This window comes from Ruditapes philippinarum, unplaced genomic scaffold, assembly GCF_026571515.1.
Source record: "Ruditapes philippinarum isolate M1 unplaced genomic scaffold, ASM2657151v2 ctg583_1_1_1_1, whole genome shotgun sequence".
NCBI classification, from domain to species: domain Eukaryota; kingdom Metazoa; phylum Mollusca; class Bivalvia; order Venerida; family Veneridae; genus Ruditapes; species Ruditapes philippinarum.
In genome coordinates, this window is record NW_026865237.1 from 305116 (window position 1) to 321877 (window position 16762).

Genomic DNA, 16762 nt, shown 5'->3' on the forward strand with positions numbered 1-16762 from the left:
GAAGCAATTTTGTACTTCTTTAGATGTTAATGACGTCATTTATGTAAATAAACAAACGGAACTTAAAAGAGCGAAAATGTTAGACTTTCTTTTCCGTTTTAGCGTACTTAACATGGCATTTTCTGTCATCGCTAAAGAGATTGGTCAATATATTGGATCACTTGGCGGACCGTGGTTCTTTTGCATTTACCTATGGACATTGTTTTTATTCTCATCAGAATGGTGGAGTAATGTCCTTCAATTGCAGGTAGGTTATGACGATTTTAGTGAGCTAAATGAACATATAACTCTCTCCCTCTCTCTCGCCCTCTCTATCTAAAAATTTGAAAAGAAAGAAATACTGTATAAAAAATTTATACTAAAATGTATAATTCAGAGAAGATTTATTTAAACCTGTAAAAATGAAGGTAGTCTTTTAAATACACTGTTTCTTTCTCGTACACAATGAATTAAATCCCTTTAAAATTTAGATTCTTATGGATTATTTTAAGGATTAAAAGTTTTAAAACATTGGTTCACGGTTATACTTGTATGTTAACAATAGAATAAATCTCTTGAGTTATGACTTTATTTAACAAATACGATGAAAAATGATAAAATCCTTTCTAAACAAATATGTCACTAACAATCACACGAAGCACTCGCTTTCTTTATTCTATAGTAAATGATAATCAGTTACATTTGAGGCTTTGTTCCCTGTTCAGAAATATTCGCTCTTTACTCTCCAAGTAAAATGAGACCAGAAATATATGTTAGCCATTAAGATGCTTCAGAAAATTTCAATTAATTCCTGACGTCTTTTTCAAGTCACGTCTGCAGGCGTGTAGTAAATATTTAATATTTATCACATAATTGTGCTGCTTTTGCGATTCCGTAGAAAAATGGTATTGCACAGCTGTGCATATATTTTGACTTAACGTCATTTGCGCTATACAAACATAGCGTACTGTAAAGTTAAAGAGCGATTCTTTTTGCCGTTAACATTTCTTATTTTGAACATGTGAGCATACTGTAAGTAGTATATCTATAAAGAATGAAACAATATTATAAATCTTCGACCATTCGGGAACTTCTTTGCTTGAAAATTATTGCGCCTGTCATTTGACAATCTTTACGCATTGATCTCCCCTGAATTTTTCGGCGTTAGTGTACATATAAAGGGAAGCAACCGCTTAAAAAAGTGGACTACTTTAGGCATTTGCAATTAACAGCATTAGGCTATGAAATTTCGCTACCATTATTTGTTTGGTCTGACGAGCCAAACAAATAAAAAAAACAGTATATCAGAAATTCTGATATATCGGACCGTGGTGGCAGAGATCTACGCCAAAGAATTAAGGGGAGATCACTGCGTGGAGATTGGATTTAGTGAAGTAAAACATTGCTAGAAAACGCATAAAATGCTCACCTATTACACATATGAATTTTATTTGATATTCATATACGTGGCTATCAATTTGTTAAGTTTCGCGATAAAAAAAGTAACTTTATTTTCTTAAAAATAAGCTGGCAAATTAGTTGTTAACGATTTCGTAAGCAGATGTATTTAAATATTTTTTGTTGAACTTGTTTAAAAAAATTATAAAGGCTAGTTTTTTATCAACTCATCTATACATTGTTTATACTCATATTTATATTAGTTCGCATTAAATTTTTCATTTTTTACGGTCGCATTTTTAGCTCGACTATCAGATCCGAAAGCATACAATGCTTATAGAAGTCTTTTCCTATTTTCTTCATATATAGATACTTAATTATTGAATAACCTCTATAAGGCGCTACTCACTTGATTCAAATTGGATAGGTAAACGTGTATGCAAAAGTAGGGAACTATTTGCAAATGTGTATTATGCTGACTCGGATGATCTCAGGTTTCCGGAAGGTTTCTTCGGTAACGACAACACGACAACGGGTTTTAGAAAATATGGTTATTAGACGATCGCCAGTCCCAAAACAAGCAGTATAGTCGACTAAATTAATACAAAATCCTTTAATTTCTGAAAAAAAATAAAAACAGACAAAATAAGTTAACTTAAAGTGGATTCTTTGTTATTTTATTTCAGGTGACTACAGCTGCGGCAGGTTGTTTTCTTCTTTCCTACATATACCTCACATTGGTCAGTCGGATAAAAACCATCAAATATCTAAATCTTCTCGAGATCAGATTTATAAGGAATATTGCCGATATTCTGATGAAACTGTCTTTTCCTTTTGTACTTTGGCGTTACGTATGGGGCCCTTTCAATAATGGTTTGAGAATTGCCACGAAACATTATTTCGGTACAAACCAGCCAGCGATGATCGCATGGATAGTTATTGGACTATCTGTGTTTTTTATGTGTATTGTTGTAAGTCTTTGCTGCCAGGGATCTAGTCCGAAACCACCAGCGACCAGTAATACAAGGAGGCACCGAAACGTACCACCTGTGCCCAAAAGACCGCATTCAAGCCGGATACAAGCTCTACAGGCTAGACAGAGAATGCGACCACATTCAGTCAACGGAAAATAAAGGGAAAAATCATAAATATAAAATCAAACTTTAGTCGGCGGTCTATCATAACAATTCACTCACAGATTAACAGTAGAAGTTTTTGGGACACCTCAACTAGTTTCAATGTACTCATATTAATATGATAAAAGTACCTTCACCTTTTATATAATAAAAATCCTCTGTGCGAGACAGTTGAATTTATTTTGTTTCTGAGACTTTTTAGTTCATCTGAACACAAAGTGAGCTTTAAGTGATCACAATTTGTCCGGCGTCCATCGTCCTTCAGTTATTTTTAGTTGACTAGGAGTTGACTAGGATAACCCTCCGTCCGTCCGTCTGCCCCTCCGCCGATAAAACTGGATCCTGCGATAAAACAAAAAGTACCGAAATTATTTTTGTGAAACTTGAAATATGGGTAGATGGCAGTCTGGAGATTATACACTTTTTTTCTTCTGTTGAAAATCGTGGTTGCTATGACAACAAATAGACTTAAACTTTGGCAAGTGTAACACCAAAACTTGATCCCGTGATAACGCAAAAAGTACATTGTAGTTTAAATTCTAAAAACTGTTGTTTTGCATAAAACCGTTACTATAATTATTTATTGAAAATTACAATACTATACATATTGACTCTTGTTTGAATAAAAGTAAGTAAAAATAAATTTTGATTATCTCTTTCAACCACATTTCGTACAAATCAAGAAAATTTTATAAAGTCATTTGAAGTGCGTTAAACATAAAACTTATGTGTTTATCATGTATAAATTTTTACCTTGATCTTGATACTTATTGAACACGGACGTGAAATAATGCTGAATCTAACTGTGATTAAGACGTATTTATCAGCATCTAGATTGTTCTAACATTAAATAAAATGATATTAGAACAAAACATATTTTTATACCATTAAACCCAACCAGAAAATAGAGTTTGGGGTGGTCAAAAGTAATTACATATGATTATAAAGTGATCCATAGTTTTGTAGATGGTTTTCTATATCATATCACCTATGGATCTCTTTAGCACATATGGAACTTAGAGAGCCAAATCTCAATACACGTTTCAATAAGGGTTTGTTTAGGAAATAGATATCAATTCTGAGTGAATTGTTGTGGAAAATGCACGGTTTGAGTTCAAATGCGTAGTAATATAATCACGAAGACCTTTTTACGACATGAAAAATCGACCGGAAGTAGTATTTCCCCGCACATGCGCAAACTGCGTAGGGCAAAAAATGGATAGTTTAACATAGACATATAGAAGAAGTTCCGAAACAATTCCGAGTAAGTTTAAGGTAAAAGGTAGAAAATTATATAGAATAGCTTTAAACAAAGATAGAAAAGATTCCTTTATAGCTTTGTTGCCAAGATTGCCATAAAAAAGGCATGGAAAAGGAAATTGTTTAAGAATTCCCCCTTACGGTGGACCCGCTTACGGTCACGGACCTAACATTGAGATTTTTTTTAAGAAAATGTGGAATTATATCTTTTATTCAAATGGGAGTCAACTAAATTGTTGTTGAAATAGTTCATAAAAAAGATAAAAGAAATTTTATAACATATGAAATCGAGGTTAATTAGCATTCTGAAAATAGTCAGAACAGGCCCGGTGATAATGCATTTTTAGTGTTCAGTTTACCTGATTTTATCCTTTATTTGACTGTGATGCAAAACAGATAATTTTTAAGTCACATAAATATATTTTAAATAGTTATTTTTTTTCAAAATCTTTAAGGAAAGTGAAATAACACTCATTTTATCCGGTTCCTCGTTACACATGTTAATATGTTTTAATGCAAGTCACACTAATTGTCACTTCACTAATCAATAAACATTGATGAGATCGGTATATATAAAAGTTACTTAAAGTATGATTTTCATAATTGTACGTGATTAAAAATGTCATGGTTCTAAACCCCACCCATGGTTGAATGATATTTATACAATATCTAGCTGGAAACAAAGCATCACGGTCGCGTGTCAATCTGTTTGACACTTACCACCTGGCAAATCCAAAGGAAGTGTACAATACACATATAGAGGATATTTAAAGAGTGTAGTTTAATACTAAATTTATTGAACGAGTTGAATAAAATCATATTATGCGAGCCTCTGGCGAGCATAATATTGTTTTATTCAACTCGTTCAATAAGTTTAGTATTAAACTACACTCATTCAATATCCTCTATATGTGCGAGCATAATATTGTTATTCAACTCGTTCAATAAATTTAGTATTGAATCTACACGAATATAATATTCTTTTTATCACATATATAAAATAAGAACAGGAAACTGTTAAAATGAGTAATTTTTCAATGACGCGCCTATAGTGTAACGCTAACATTAGCGCGCTTTAACGCTACGTTTATATATAGCGCAAATGACGTCACGTCAAAGTGTTATTACACTAGTGTAATATCGTTTTTATTAAATGGCTTTATTAAACTCCTGCGCCGCGGATAATGTGATAATGTGTAATATTATGTAATACAGGGGTAATAAAATTTAATCTTTAACACCATGCTGTTTAAATTTTAAATTACGGATGAAAAAGTCGTCTAATGATACATTAAACAGACGTCTTTTGTATGCGCCTTTTGACCATTGGATTATTAGTCCTGCATATTTATTATATCTGTTATAAATATCAATTGACGTTTTAAGTACTTACCGCTTTAAGTCATCCCAAAATTACTGTTTTCTGGTAAATATAACATGGAATCACGACTATTAAAGCCTTAAAGTATCATACACTGTTGTCAATTTTATTGAGCTTTTGCCCTACGCAGAATGCGCATGCGCGAAATGCAACATTGGTTGCTATGGAAGAATCGTATTGTAAAAAGGTATATATATATTTTCAAATATAGAACATATACATAGAAAATTATCGCACACAAATATTTTTTATGATGAACAAATATTCAGCAGGATTGAATTAATATTATGGTAAAGAATATAAAATTAGAGTTATACAATATAAATATTGGATATAGAACAAAAATTTAATTTATCGAATATTGCAACGTTTAACATGCCATAGAAATGATAAAATTTGAATTTATCACACACCCGTGCCGATTTTGCGACTCCGTAATTAATGTGGTATTGCACGGCCGCGTGACGTCATAAGCGTTATACAAACATAGTGTAAAGACGCGCTAAATGTAAGCGTTATACTATAGGCGCGTTAATGAAAAAAGACTTTTATTTCACTTTAAACGGTCTTTATTTTTGGTATGTGATAAATAGAATATTAAATTCGTGTAAGTTCATAACTGAATTTATTGCACTCGTTGAATAAAATGATATTATGCTCGCCACAAGCTCGCATAATATAATTTTATTCAACTCGTGCAATAAATTTAGTATTGAACTTACACTCATTCAATATCCTCTATTTCTTACACAGCTCAGCTTCGGCACTTATATAACAGAAAGATATGTCAAAGATACAAACTATATCTGTCCAATTCCGTCATGTGAAAAAAAACCTCCGTGGAGTCCCTTTCAAATAAAATTACGGAGTCCTCATGTTTTTACAATATAGAGTCCACCATATAACCAGGGTATCAATATCAATGAATATAGAGCTGTGGCAAAGATATACCAATGCCCGAGTTTATACTTATGAAAATATGTCGTCTGTTCACTGTTCAGTACTGTATATGGATGCGACTTTAAGTTAGTATTGGTTAACCGCTACGACATACGACTACTGTAAATTTATGAATTGATCTAACTTTATCTAAAAAAGCTAACATTTATTTTTAAAAAATCGTACTAAGGATTATTTTATTTAGTCTTGAAAGCTGCAAGACTAATTCTAGACAAAGATTATGACACTCCATCTGCTGAACTTTTTTCTGAACTCCGCTGGATGACCTTTTCACAGAGGGTTGTTTTTCAAAAAGCTATTATGATGTTTAAAATAATGAATAATCACGCGCCTTCTTATTTATTGAATAATTTCATTTTATCGTCAGATGTTCATACTCGCATTTTGCGTTCATCATCTGATTTTCAACTTTATACCCCTAGACCAAATACTGAACAATTTCGTAAGTCTTTTGTTTATTCTGGACGGTCTTCCTGATTATTTTTAGTCTGCTACATCTGTGAACCATTTTAAAACCTTATACTTGAGATATTATCACACATTGATGTATAGAAATTGATAATCTCCTGTATGTATTTAAATTTATGTATTTTAATAGTTTGAATATGTTAAATTTATATTGCTCCTTGTTGAGAGCCTCATGGAAGATTGATATGTTTGTTCAAATGAGTGCTCTCATTAAATAAAGTATTTATTATTATTATTATTTTTATCATTGTTATAGTCCAATAGTGTTTTTTTAAGGCAAATATACCGAAAATGACGTGTTGTTATAGTGGACGCAATTAAAACGTCATAGTTCTATGACGTCAATGGCGTCACGTCGTTTCCATATAACATACGTTAGTTGCTGGAATCATAACAGAAAGGCGATAGCTGAATATTTTAGTAGTGACCTTATTCCAGTATTTCATCAAATCTATAAAAAGAATAGGTAAGAAACTTTAAAAATCATGTGTATGATTATTAAATAATAAAACATTTTATTTGTTAAACTTTAAACAATTAAAATGCTGTATAAATAGTCTGCAGTTCATACATTTAGAAATTATAGAATGGCATGAAAATTAGATAAAAAAAAACAATCGGCGAAGATTATGTTGCAGTACCATTTATTTGATGCAATCATGTTAGAGTGAGTGAGTATTATTTATTTGACAGAATCATGTCAAAGTTTTTATCTTTTGTTTGATGCAATCATGTTAAAGTGAGTATAATTCATTGATGAAATCATGTCAAAAGTGGTTCCATTCATTTCATGCAATCATGTTACATTGTAAATCATTCAGTGAATGTCATCATGTTACAGTTTGTAACATTCATTAAATGTCATCATGTTACAGTTTGTATCATTCATTTCATGCAATCATGTTACAGTTTTGTATCATTCATTGAATGTCATCATGTTACAGTTTGTATCATTCATTTCATGCAATCATGTTACAGTTTGTATCGTATATTGAATGTTATCAAGTTAATGTCTTCAACTTCGCGAATTCAAGTTTTGAACTTCACGATTTCAGCTTCGTGAATTGTTGATTTCAGCTTCACAAAAACACGATTTCAAATTCACGAATTCACGATTTCAACTTCATTAAACTCAACTTTATTAATTCATTTTTTTTCAACTTCATGATTTCAATTTCATTTGACACATTAGATTTCATTTTTCAGATGACATCACAAATAAATGACAGAGTTAAAGTGCAGCTCAAAGTATTCAAATCTCTCGACTGCTATCCAGGCGGAGCCAATGACTATTTTGTTGCTGTGGTGGGGTCAGGTATTCAACTCGGAAATTACAATGCCAAGACGGCACCAAGATGTAACCAGGTTGGACGTAACTTCTGGTGTAAAGATATATGGTAAATTAACATTATTCTAAATCAGCAAAAATTTAGCCAAAGGTTAATTTCTAACTCAAGCATTTTTCGTTTGTTTTTAGGCATTTTTGCTTTGTTTGGTGCAATCTTTTTTTATAGTAAAGCTATAATGATTTTTTTATAATACTTTGTCCATTAGGTTGCCAAAGAACAGTACTGTACAGTACAAGTTTCTGGTGGTTCGAGCCTGCACGGGAGATGTGACTGACATAGAGTCTATACAATCACACACAATTTATGTCGGACAAAAGCCCATCATTGTTGAACACACGTATAATGAAAAGGCATTTGATGGAAAAGAAGGTAATTTTCTGCTAATCTCAATTATTGCATATGTTGTAGAAATGAATTTTATGGTATACATTTTTCAAACTAGTAATAACAATGTGTTTCTGTAAAGTCATTTCCATTTTACAGTTCCAATAAAAAGATTTCTTGTGGGGTTTATCTAAAACGATGCAAATACAGGTTAGATGTATTATGTTTTAGTGGACAATAGAAACAGTCGTTCATCATCAGTTACAGGGAGAAAAGATACCTCTAACCAGTCACATCCTCCATGTTATCCACAGTCTGATAAAAAGAGTCGTGTTGTTCTTAAAGAAAAGAGTTTCTCAAGACAAAAGGACAACAAAGGAAATTTACGATATAAGAGTAAACCAACTGTCAAGAAACCAGATGGTAAGATATAGAACTTTTTTTTTCAAAACGATTGAAGTCTATAGCAATGATTTCAAAAGGACCACGGTTTCTTAAAATGTGTTTACAGCAGTAATTTTATTATACAAAGAGATATAAAAATATTCATTAAGTATGATAAAAGTTAAACGTATTATGTGAACTCTAGATTGGTAAACTCGACTTTGGGGATTCTTATTTTCTCTATTTTAACAGTCTTTGAATCATATTCGTTCACATTTGTAGACATATATGGGCCGCGTCATGACAAAACCAACATAGTGCGTTTGCGACCAGCATGGATCCAGACCAGCCTGCGCATCCGTGCAGTCTGATCAGGATCCATGCTGTTCGCTTACAAACCCTATAACAAGTACAGAAACTGATATATATATTTCTTATCCATCTGAAAATGCTAACTGTATTTTCTTTTTCGAAAAACATTTGTTTCAAGTACCTTTCAGAGATATTGAATTTATTTGTACTTACCTCAATGTCAAGTGTATAAATAGAACATTTTTATTTCAATATTTTTAAAAAAAAATTCAGATGCATACATATTTGATCGAAAAGAAGCTAAAATGTCAAAAAACCACAACAAAGCAGAAAATTTGCAAAAGACAGCTGGAAAACGAATGCCCCAAAATGCCAGGAGAATGCCTCAATCTGATGATATTATAGCTACAAAAACTATAGGTAATGTTTTTGTTATGAAATTGAATCAGATTTTTTTTCACGTATAATTGTCTGTCTTTTCTAAATATTTATAAATCATACATGTACCATCTTTTTAATGAAATCTAAAGAATATAGTTAAATATTGATAAAGAACAAGACAAGATATTTCCCAGAAATAAACTTCGAATGGACAATCTGTTTTATCAATGCATAACATTACTTATTCCTAGAAATACAAGTCTAACATAATACTATATATCCTATTCCAACAATCAACTTTCAGATATAGATAGACGTTTTCAGAGAGGAACTGACACACTGAAAGAATTGAAAGATACCCCGGGATGTATTGTCCTGCAGGAAAATGTAACGGAACCAGTGATAAAAGATGGCCATACCGTAACAGCAAACATTAAAGGTATTTGTAAGGACATTTTATTCAAGTTAATTTATAAAATTTATTGACGTTAACAAATAATTGACATCTGATATTTACTAATATTGTAGAGCTAAGGTATAGCATTAGTACTTATATGAATGCTTAATTTTCTCATATAGAGCACAATTCTAAACTTATTTTCAGACAAGGCATTACACTGGCAAACAGAAAGTGACACACAGGGTCATTGTAATGGGTCAACAGCTGTGCTAGAGACGCTTCATTCTCAGAAATGTATTACAGAACACCTGAGGGAAGCTGATATTATCAAGACGGCAACCAGCAAAGGTATTTTTATTTCTTAGACAACATTTTATTAAGATATGAAATGGTTTTTTCTGATAATTTCTACATCACAAATCTAAATTAAGTGAATGCATTGCCTTATCAAATACCAAAAATTTACTGATCTTTCTTTTAACTAATCAATCAATGTTCAAATCTGACCAATGGTCCGCAAAAAGAACCAGATTCTCTTTAATGCATTTTATCTCAGAATAACATAATAGCATCACAAGCAGAAGTTGGCAACATATTTACAGCACATAGTCAAACTATTTGTAACATGTTGTAATGAAAACTTCTATGAAATGGTTTGAAATCATCAAATAAATAATCCTATAATATACCAATTCCCAGTCTTTTCAAGAATTATCATATTACAATATTGTAAGACATACTGAACACACTAATGTATCACAATATTAAATTTATTTTCAGATAAGAACTCGGATTCTCCTAAAGGGGTCGACATGAGGGAAGATTGTAAGGAGATGACATCTTTGCAGAACGCACCTGATAACATCCTGTTGCAGACTGATGCAACAAACACACCTAATAACACCCTGTCTGACACGGCTGTCACAAATGCACCTGAAAACAGCCTGTCCGAGAGTGATGCAACAAACGCACCTGATAACAGCCTGTCCGAGACTGATGTACCAAACACACACACAGAAGTCATCGCAGCTGGCACGAATGGTAAAAAATGCCTTTTACAATATTATCCTTTTTATGAATTAATTCACACAAACCTTTTAACTTTAAAGATCATTCGAATAATTATTGTATCCCCCTGGCTATTTCAGAAACACGAATATATTTTCATAATTGTGACTTATAATATGACCCTCATTCGCTATTTCCACACATCCGCACCGAACCACATTCCTTTTAGTATCGGGTTAATATGACTTCTCTTGGTTGATTTTATAAGGAAATGGCCGGCTTTTATTCAGATTAAAAATAAGTTTGATAAACAAATAAAATGAAAAATAAAAGAAAAATAGGCATGTGCCGTATCTTGAGCATGGTTGAATAAAGAATGCGTTGTTTTACTTTCAGCCTGTGACACTATGCCTGGACACATGGAGACAAAATCCGCACTATCCCCAACAAATATAGTTCCCGAGGAGGATGCCGAGATAAAGAATGGCGACAAATCTTTACATCACTCTGGACAAGTTTTCAACATCAGTGGCAAAGGTGTGGCAGTAGTCGCCGCTGGAATCACATTTGTATCATGCATTGGCTACTATGTATTCTTCAAAAAATAAGTTTAAATAAATATAATAAAGAGATTTTTGTCTTTCAAAAGCAATAAAGTTTTGTGTTTTTTTTTTAGTTTACATAGCCATTTATCGTTAAATTTTCAAGTGCGGTTTGTCTCTACCCGATGAAATGAACAACACTTTTTTCACATTAGAGGAAACAGGTAGATTCTTTAGAAGTTTTTGGTCCGTACATTAAAATAATAGGTTGGTTCTTTTGAATTTTTGGAAAGTACATTAGAAATAACAAACAGACACATTGGACATTTTCCCCACGTACCTTAGAAATAACAGGCAGGTTCATAAGAATTTTTAAACTTTTGTAAGAAATAACAGGCAGGTTATTTCGAGATTTTTCGCACTTTCTTTAAAGCAGCATGCCTCCAAATTTACGGGTTTTTTTATGACAATTTTGAAAACGTATTCAAAAGTAAAATACTGTGAAGTGACCAAAGAAAGTAATTTACTCAGTGTAAGCAGCACTTAAAATGGAGAGAAAAAGAGTCCCTATTCCCTACCGACAACAATTGAAAATGTTGCAGACTTGCTTTGATTGAGCCTGTTAATGGACGGTACTGGAAACTGCAAGTTACCGCCCACGCCCCTTGCACCGGCTTAATCAGAATTCAACATGTAACATGAACTGGTTAAATTTTGAATTTTTTTAACCATCTGATGATGTGTTCATACAGCGGTTATCATTGAATCTTACATGTGACACATGAGTGTCATGCCATGCAAAGCGGCATATGGTCCCCAAGTAAAAATGCGTGTGCACTAAATGAGAAAACAATGGGCGAAATTAAATAAAATTGAATTTTGAAAGATCATTGTGAAGCCTGCATATCACAGACAGGTGGTTAAAATATTTGGAAAGTAATTAGAAGAACAGGGCTAATTATTTAGAAATTTGGTCAACGTAAATTAGAAGTAACAGTAAGGTTGACACGTTAATAAGAGATAAAATATATACTTTGGAAATTATAACGTGCATTAGAAGTTATATATCACAGGATAAATGGTCGAGAAAATAGCTGATAAACCTAGTAGTTAATTGGTATAAAATTCGAGGTATTATCATATTTCCTTCGTTTTCGCTCAATTCTTATTTTAATAATTATATATTTGTTAGTCTAATTTAAAAGAAAAAAGTATTAGTTAATGCGCTATTGTATAAAAATTTTAACATGACAAAGCACGATTGAAACACGAATTGTAACATGAACTGGTTAAATTTTGAATTTTTTTAACCATCTGATGATGTGTTCATACGGCGGTTATCATTGAATCTTACATGTGACACATGAGTGGCATGCCATGCAAAGCGGCATATGGTCCCTGAATGACATATCTATTTTCCTCAAAAAAATTGTTTCTTCAATGATTATAGATGAAAAATGGGACTGATATAACAACATTGTTTAATTATTACGAGATGTACAGGAACTATTAAATTCCCTTTAACCTTTTCCCTGATGAGCATATTGTGAAAAGTGGCCGTTTTATTGAAAAGCCTCCTGTTACAAGTTCAAACTGCTATGAAACTATGAAAAATGCTTCAATACTGATGAAACTTGGCACAAATGTTGACTGGACCATAGCCTATGTAACAGCATGCTCAATCTTAAATTTCCTGTTACCATGGCAACGAGGGGGCGTTTCAAATTTGCCAAAAATCACTATTCTCCTCTGTGTTTTTCCCATCAAAACTGATTTCAAAGTGCTGCATCTTCTCAATGGATTGAGATAGAGTCAAAGGCTTTTCAGCGTTGGCTACACGTTACCTTAGGATCGACCTGGGGTCATTTTTAGCCTCTCGAAAGTCCAAAATTTTCTTGGCGATGAGGGGGACTGCCGCCCCCTTCAAACCCCCCAAACAGAAGGGGGTACAGAACGGCGCCGAAAAAGTGGTCACTTTTTTAACATGTCTCAAAAGAAAAACGGTGTTTGGGGCCTAAATAGGACATTTTTCAATGTTTGAGGCCTCAGAAGGGGGGGGGGGGTGAAAAGCCGTCAAAACCCGCTTATATGAGGAAAAAGGTTAAAGGAAATAATAGGTAATTTTTGTACGCCATTATTAGTCCCCTACCGGTCAGTTTGAGGCTGATATCTTACTTAAATTACTATTTTTAGCTAGATTTAAAAAAAAAAAAAAAAAAAGAAAAAAAAGTAGAGGTATTGTTATAGTCCCGGCGGCGTTGCCGTGCGCAAACTTGTACCTGGATCATAACTTTTTTAGTTCTTGGTGTATTGTCTTCATACTTGGCCACAACAACCCTTTGGACAAAACCTTTCAGTAGACCACACTAACCTTGACCTTCATAAATGACCTTGGCCTTCAATGTCAAAAGTCCAAATTTTGCTTGTTCTTGCCATTACTGGCTGTAATTTTTGAATGGATTGTCTTCAAACTTGAACATAATGATTTTCAAGGATATCCCTTAAAAATTAACCAGACAGACCTTGACATTCACTCATAAATGACCTTGACTTTGAAGGTCAAATTACTGAAATTGTCATATTTTTGGCTGTAACTTTATTTTTAAATGGATTGTCTTCAAACTTGAATATAATAATCTTCAAGGATAGCCCTTTAAAATAACCAGACAGACCTTGACCTTCACTCATCAATGACATTGACGGTCAAATTATTGAAATTTTCTTTTTTTGGCTGTAACTTTGCTATTATTGAATGGATCGACTTCATATTATAACAGAACATTCTTAAGGACAAGATCTTCATTTTTATCAAACACAAATTGGCCAAAAGATTGTTTCTACTGAAAAGTTTTCAAATGAAAGTAGACCTTACTATAACAAGCCATGATTTTGACTGAAAATGAATAAGCATTGCCTTACCTGGTAAGATATCAAATTATATACATGGCTTCATACATATCATAGCCAGATGGATTGATGGCTTGGTAAGAGAGTTTGCAGACTAGCTATAATAAGTACTTTCCACCATAATATATTCAGTGATAACTAGAAGCCATTCAGTCAATACTTTTACATAGGCAAGGGTGCAGATGCAGACATTACTTTAAACAAAGGATTTTATGTAGAAACACTAAAATTAATTTACAAAAGTTCCTGGAGTCAACCAGTACTCAGCAATGCCTGTAACATTTCTATCTGAAGCTTCCTGGAGCAAACCAGTACTGAGCAATGTGTGTAATGATTCTATCTCAATGTTCCTGGAGTCAACCAGTACTGAGCATAGCATGTAACATTTCTTGTTCAATGTTCCTGGAGTCAACCAGTACTGAGCCATGTGTGTAATGATTCTATCTCAATGTTCCTGGAGTCAACCAGTACTGAGCATAGCATGTAACATTTCTTGTTCAATGTTCCTGGAGTCAACCAGTTAACAGGGTTGCCAGCACCATAAATAAATAAAATTCCCTGACTTTTCCCTGACCAAATTAGGTTTTTCACTGACCAAAACTACTGAACTTTAACGGCCTCCACCTCCCCTACAGCCGTCCAATCCACCCATTAGTTGTTTTTTTGTTTTTGTTTTTTTTTCCCAATTCTTTTAACAATATGGTACATGTATGTATTACATTATTTAACAATAAAACATGCTTTATATATCTAAACAAATTTTGGTAGTTTTGTGTTCAGTAAAATATTAAACTATGCACAATTAGCATACAAATGTAACAAGATTTAACCAGTACTTCTAATAATATTGACAAAAATTAAATAATAATGTATGTTTTAGCTATTGATAGGGTAACAAAATATCCCAAAACACATAAAAACTTTAATTATTAAACAACATATTAAAAAAAGCCAGTGATTATCTTAACTGAAGCTATAGTATGTATTATATACTATTCACTAGGATTATCATCAATGCAGAGTAAAAGAAATATACCAGTCTGTAAATGTGCCCAGCAAACAACATATCCATTTTTTCACAAAACACCTTTCAGAGAGGATGCTAAAACATGTTTCTTTATGTTGTGAAAAATATGACAAAACATAGGAATTTAATAGCTTGAGAAGCAAAGATTAATTGAACTTCATCCCATTGACAATTTTCAACAGGTCATACTAAAAATCTAGGGAACTCTCTATCAGAAAGTAGCTGTATGCACCTAGTGTATCATGCTAATTTAACTCATCATGGTACAAATATTATTTTTCCCCAGACTTTTCGCTGACTTTTAAGGATATTCATTTTTCACTGACCAATTTTCAAAATTCCCTGACCTTGAAAAAATATAAGATTTCCCTGACTTTTCAAGTCTGCTGGCAACCCCGAGTACTGAGCCATGCCTGTAACATTTCTAGCTGAAGCTTCCTGAAGCAAACCAGTACTAAGCAATGCGTGTAACATTTTTTTACTCAAAGTTCCTGTAGTAAACCAGTACTGAGCAATTTGTGTAGCTACTTATGCTCAAGTATCCTGGAGCAAACCAGTACTGAACAAAAATCAAAAGATTGTTTCTACTGAAAATGCATGTAACCATTCTAACTCAATGTTCCTGGAGTCAACCAATACTGAGCATAGCATGTTACATTTCTTGCTCAATGTTCCTGGAGTCCACCGGTACTGAGCCATGCCTGTAACGTTTCTAGCTGAAGCTTCCTGGAGCCAACCAGTACTAAGCAATGCATGTAACATTTTTTACTCAAAGTTCCTGGAGTAAACCAGTACTGAGCCATGCGTATAACTATTCATGCTCAAAGTTTGTGGAACATAAACCAGTACTGAACAAAAATCAAAAGATTGTTTCTACTGAAAAGTTCTCAAATGAAAGTGGACGTTACTTCAACAAGCCATAATTTTGACTGAAATAAATAAGCATTGCTTTCTCTGGCAAGATATCAAATTATATACATGGCTTCATACATATCATAGCCAGATGGATTGATGGCATGGTTAGAGAGTTTGCAGTCTAGCTATTATAAGTACTTTCCACCACAATATATTCAGTGATAACTTGAAGCCATTCAGTCAATACTTTTACATAAGCAAGGTACCATATGCAGACATTACTTCAAACAAAAGATTTTATTTAGAAATACTAAAATTGATTTACAATATAAACATCAGACAATATCAAAACCAGGCACAGCAATTACTTTAATGAAAAATGTGTTTGCAAGGTTTCTAACTCAATGTTCCTGGAGCCAACCAGTACTGAGAGATGCATGTAACGTTTCATACTCAAAGTTCCTGGAGCAGACCAGTGCTGAGTAATGTGTGAAAGATTTCTTACTCAATGTTCCTGGAGCCTACCACTACTGACCAATGTGTGCTTTAATTCTTACTCAATGTTCCTGGAGCCAACCAGTACTGACCAATGTGCGTAACTTTTTTACTAAATGTTCATGGAGCCAACCAATACTGACCAATGTACTTTATTTCTTACTCAATGTTCCTGGAGCTAACCAGTACTGACTAA

At 33.1% G+C, this 16762-nt stretch overlaps 2 protein-coding genes across 2 annotated transcripts; both read left to right on the plus strand.

Moving 5' to 3' along the window:
* The first annotated feature begins 25 nt into the window (after nt 1-25).
* On the plus strand, nt 26-2689 carry LOC132728313 (uncharacterized). The gene is made up of 2 exons (XM_060713954.1): nt 26-247; nt 2064-2689. Exons 1-2 carry the CDS (start codon nt 77-79, stop codon nt 2508-2510), a joined length of 618 nt encoding a protein of 205 aa, XP_060569937.1. The 5' UTR covers nt 26-76; the 3' UTR covers nt 2511-2689.
* A 4220-nt stretch (nt 2690-6909) lies between these two features.
* On the plus strand, nt 6910-11410 carry LOC132728311 (uncharacterized). Its single transcript, XM_060713949.1, has 9 exons — nt 6910-7048; nt 7789-7979; nt 8137-8300; nt 8487-8678; nt 9225-9371; nt 9637-9771; nt 9937-10080; nt 10513-10773; nt 11137-11410. The coding sequence occupies exons 2-9, from the start codon at nt 7789-7791 to the stop codon at nt 11346-11348; spliced, it is 1446 nt and encodes a 481-aa protein (XP_060569932.1). The 5' UTR covers nt 6910-7048; the 3' UTR covers nt 11349-11410.
* The last annotated feature ends 5352 nt before the right edge of the window (nt 11411-16762 follow it).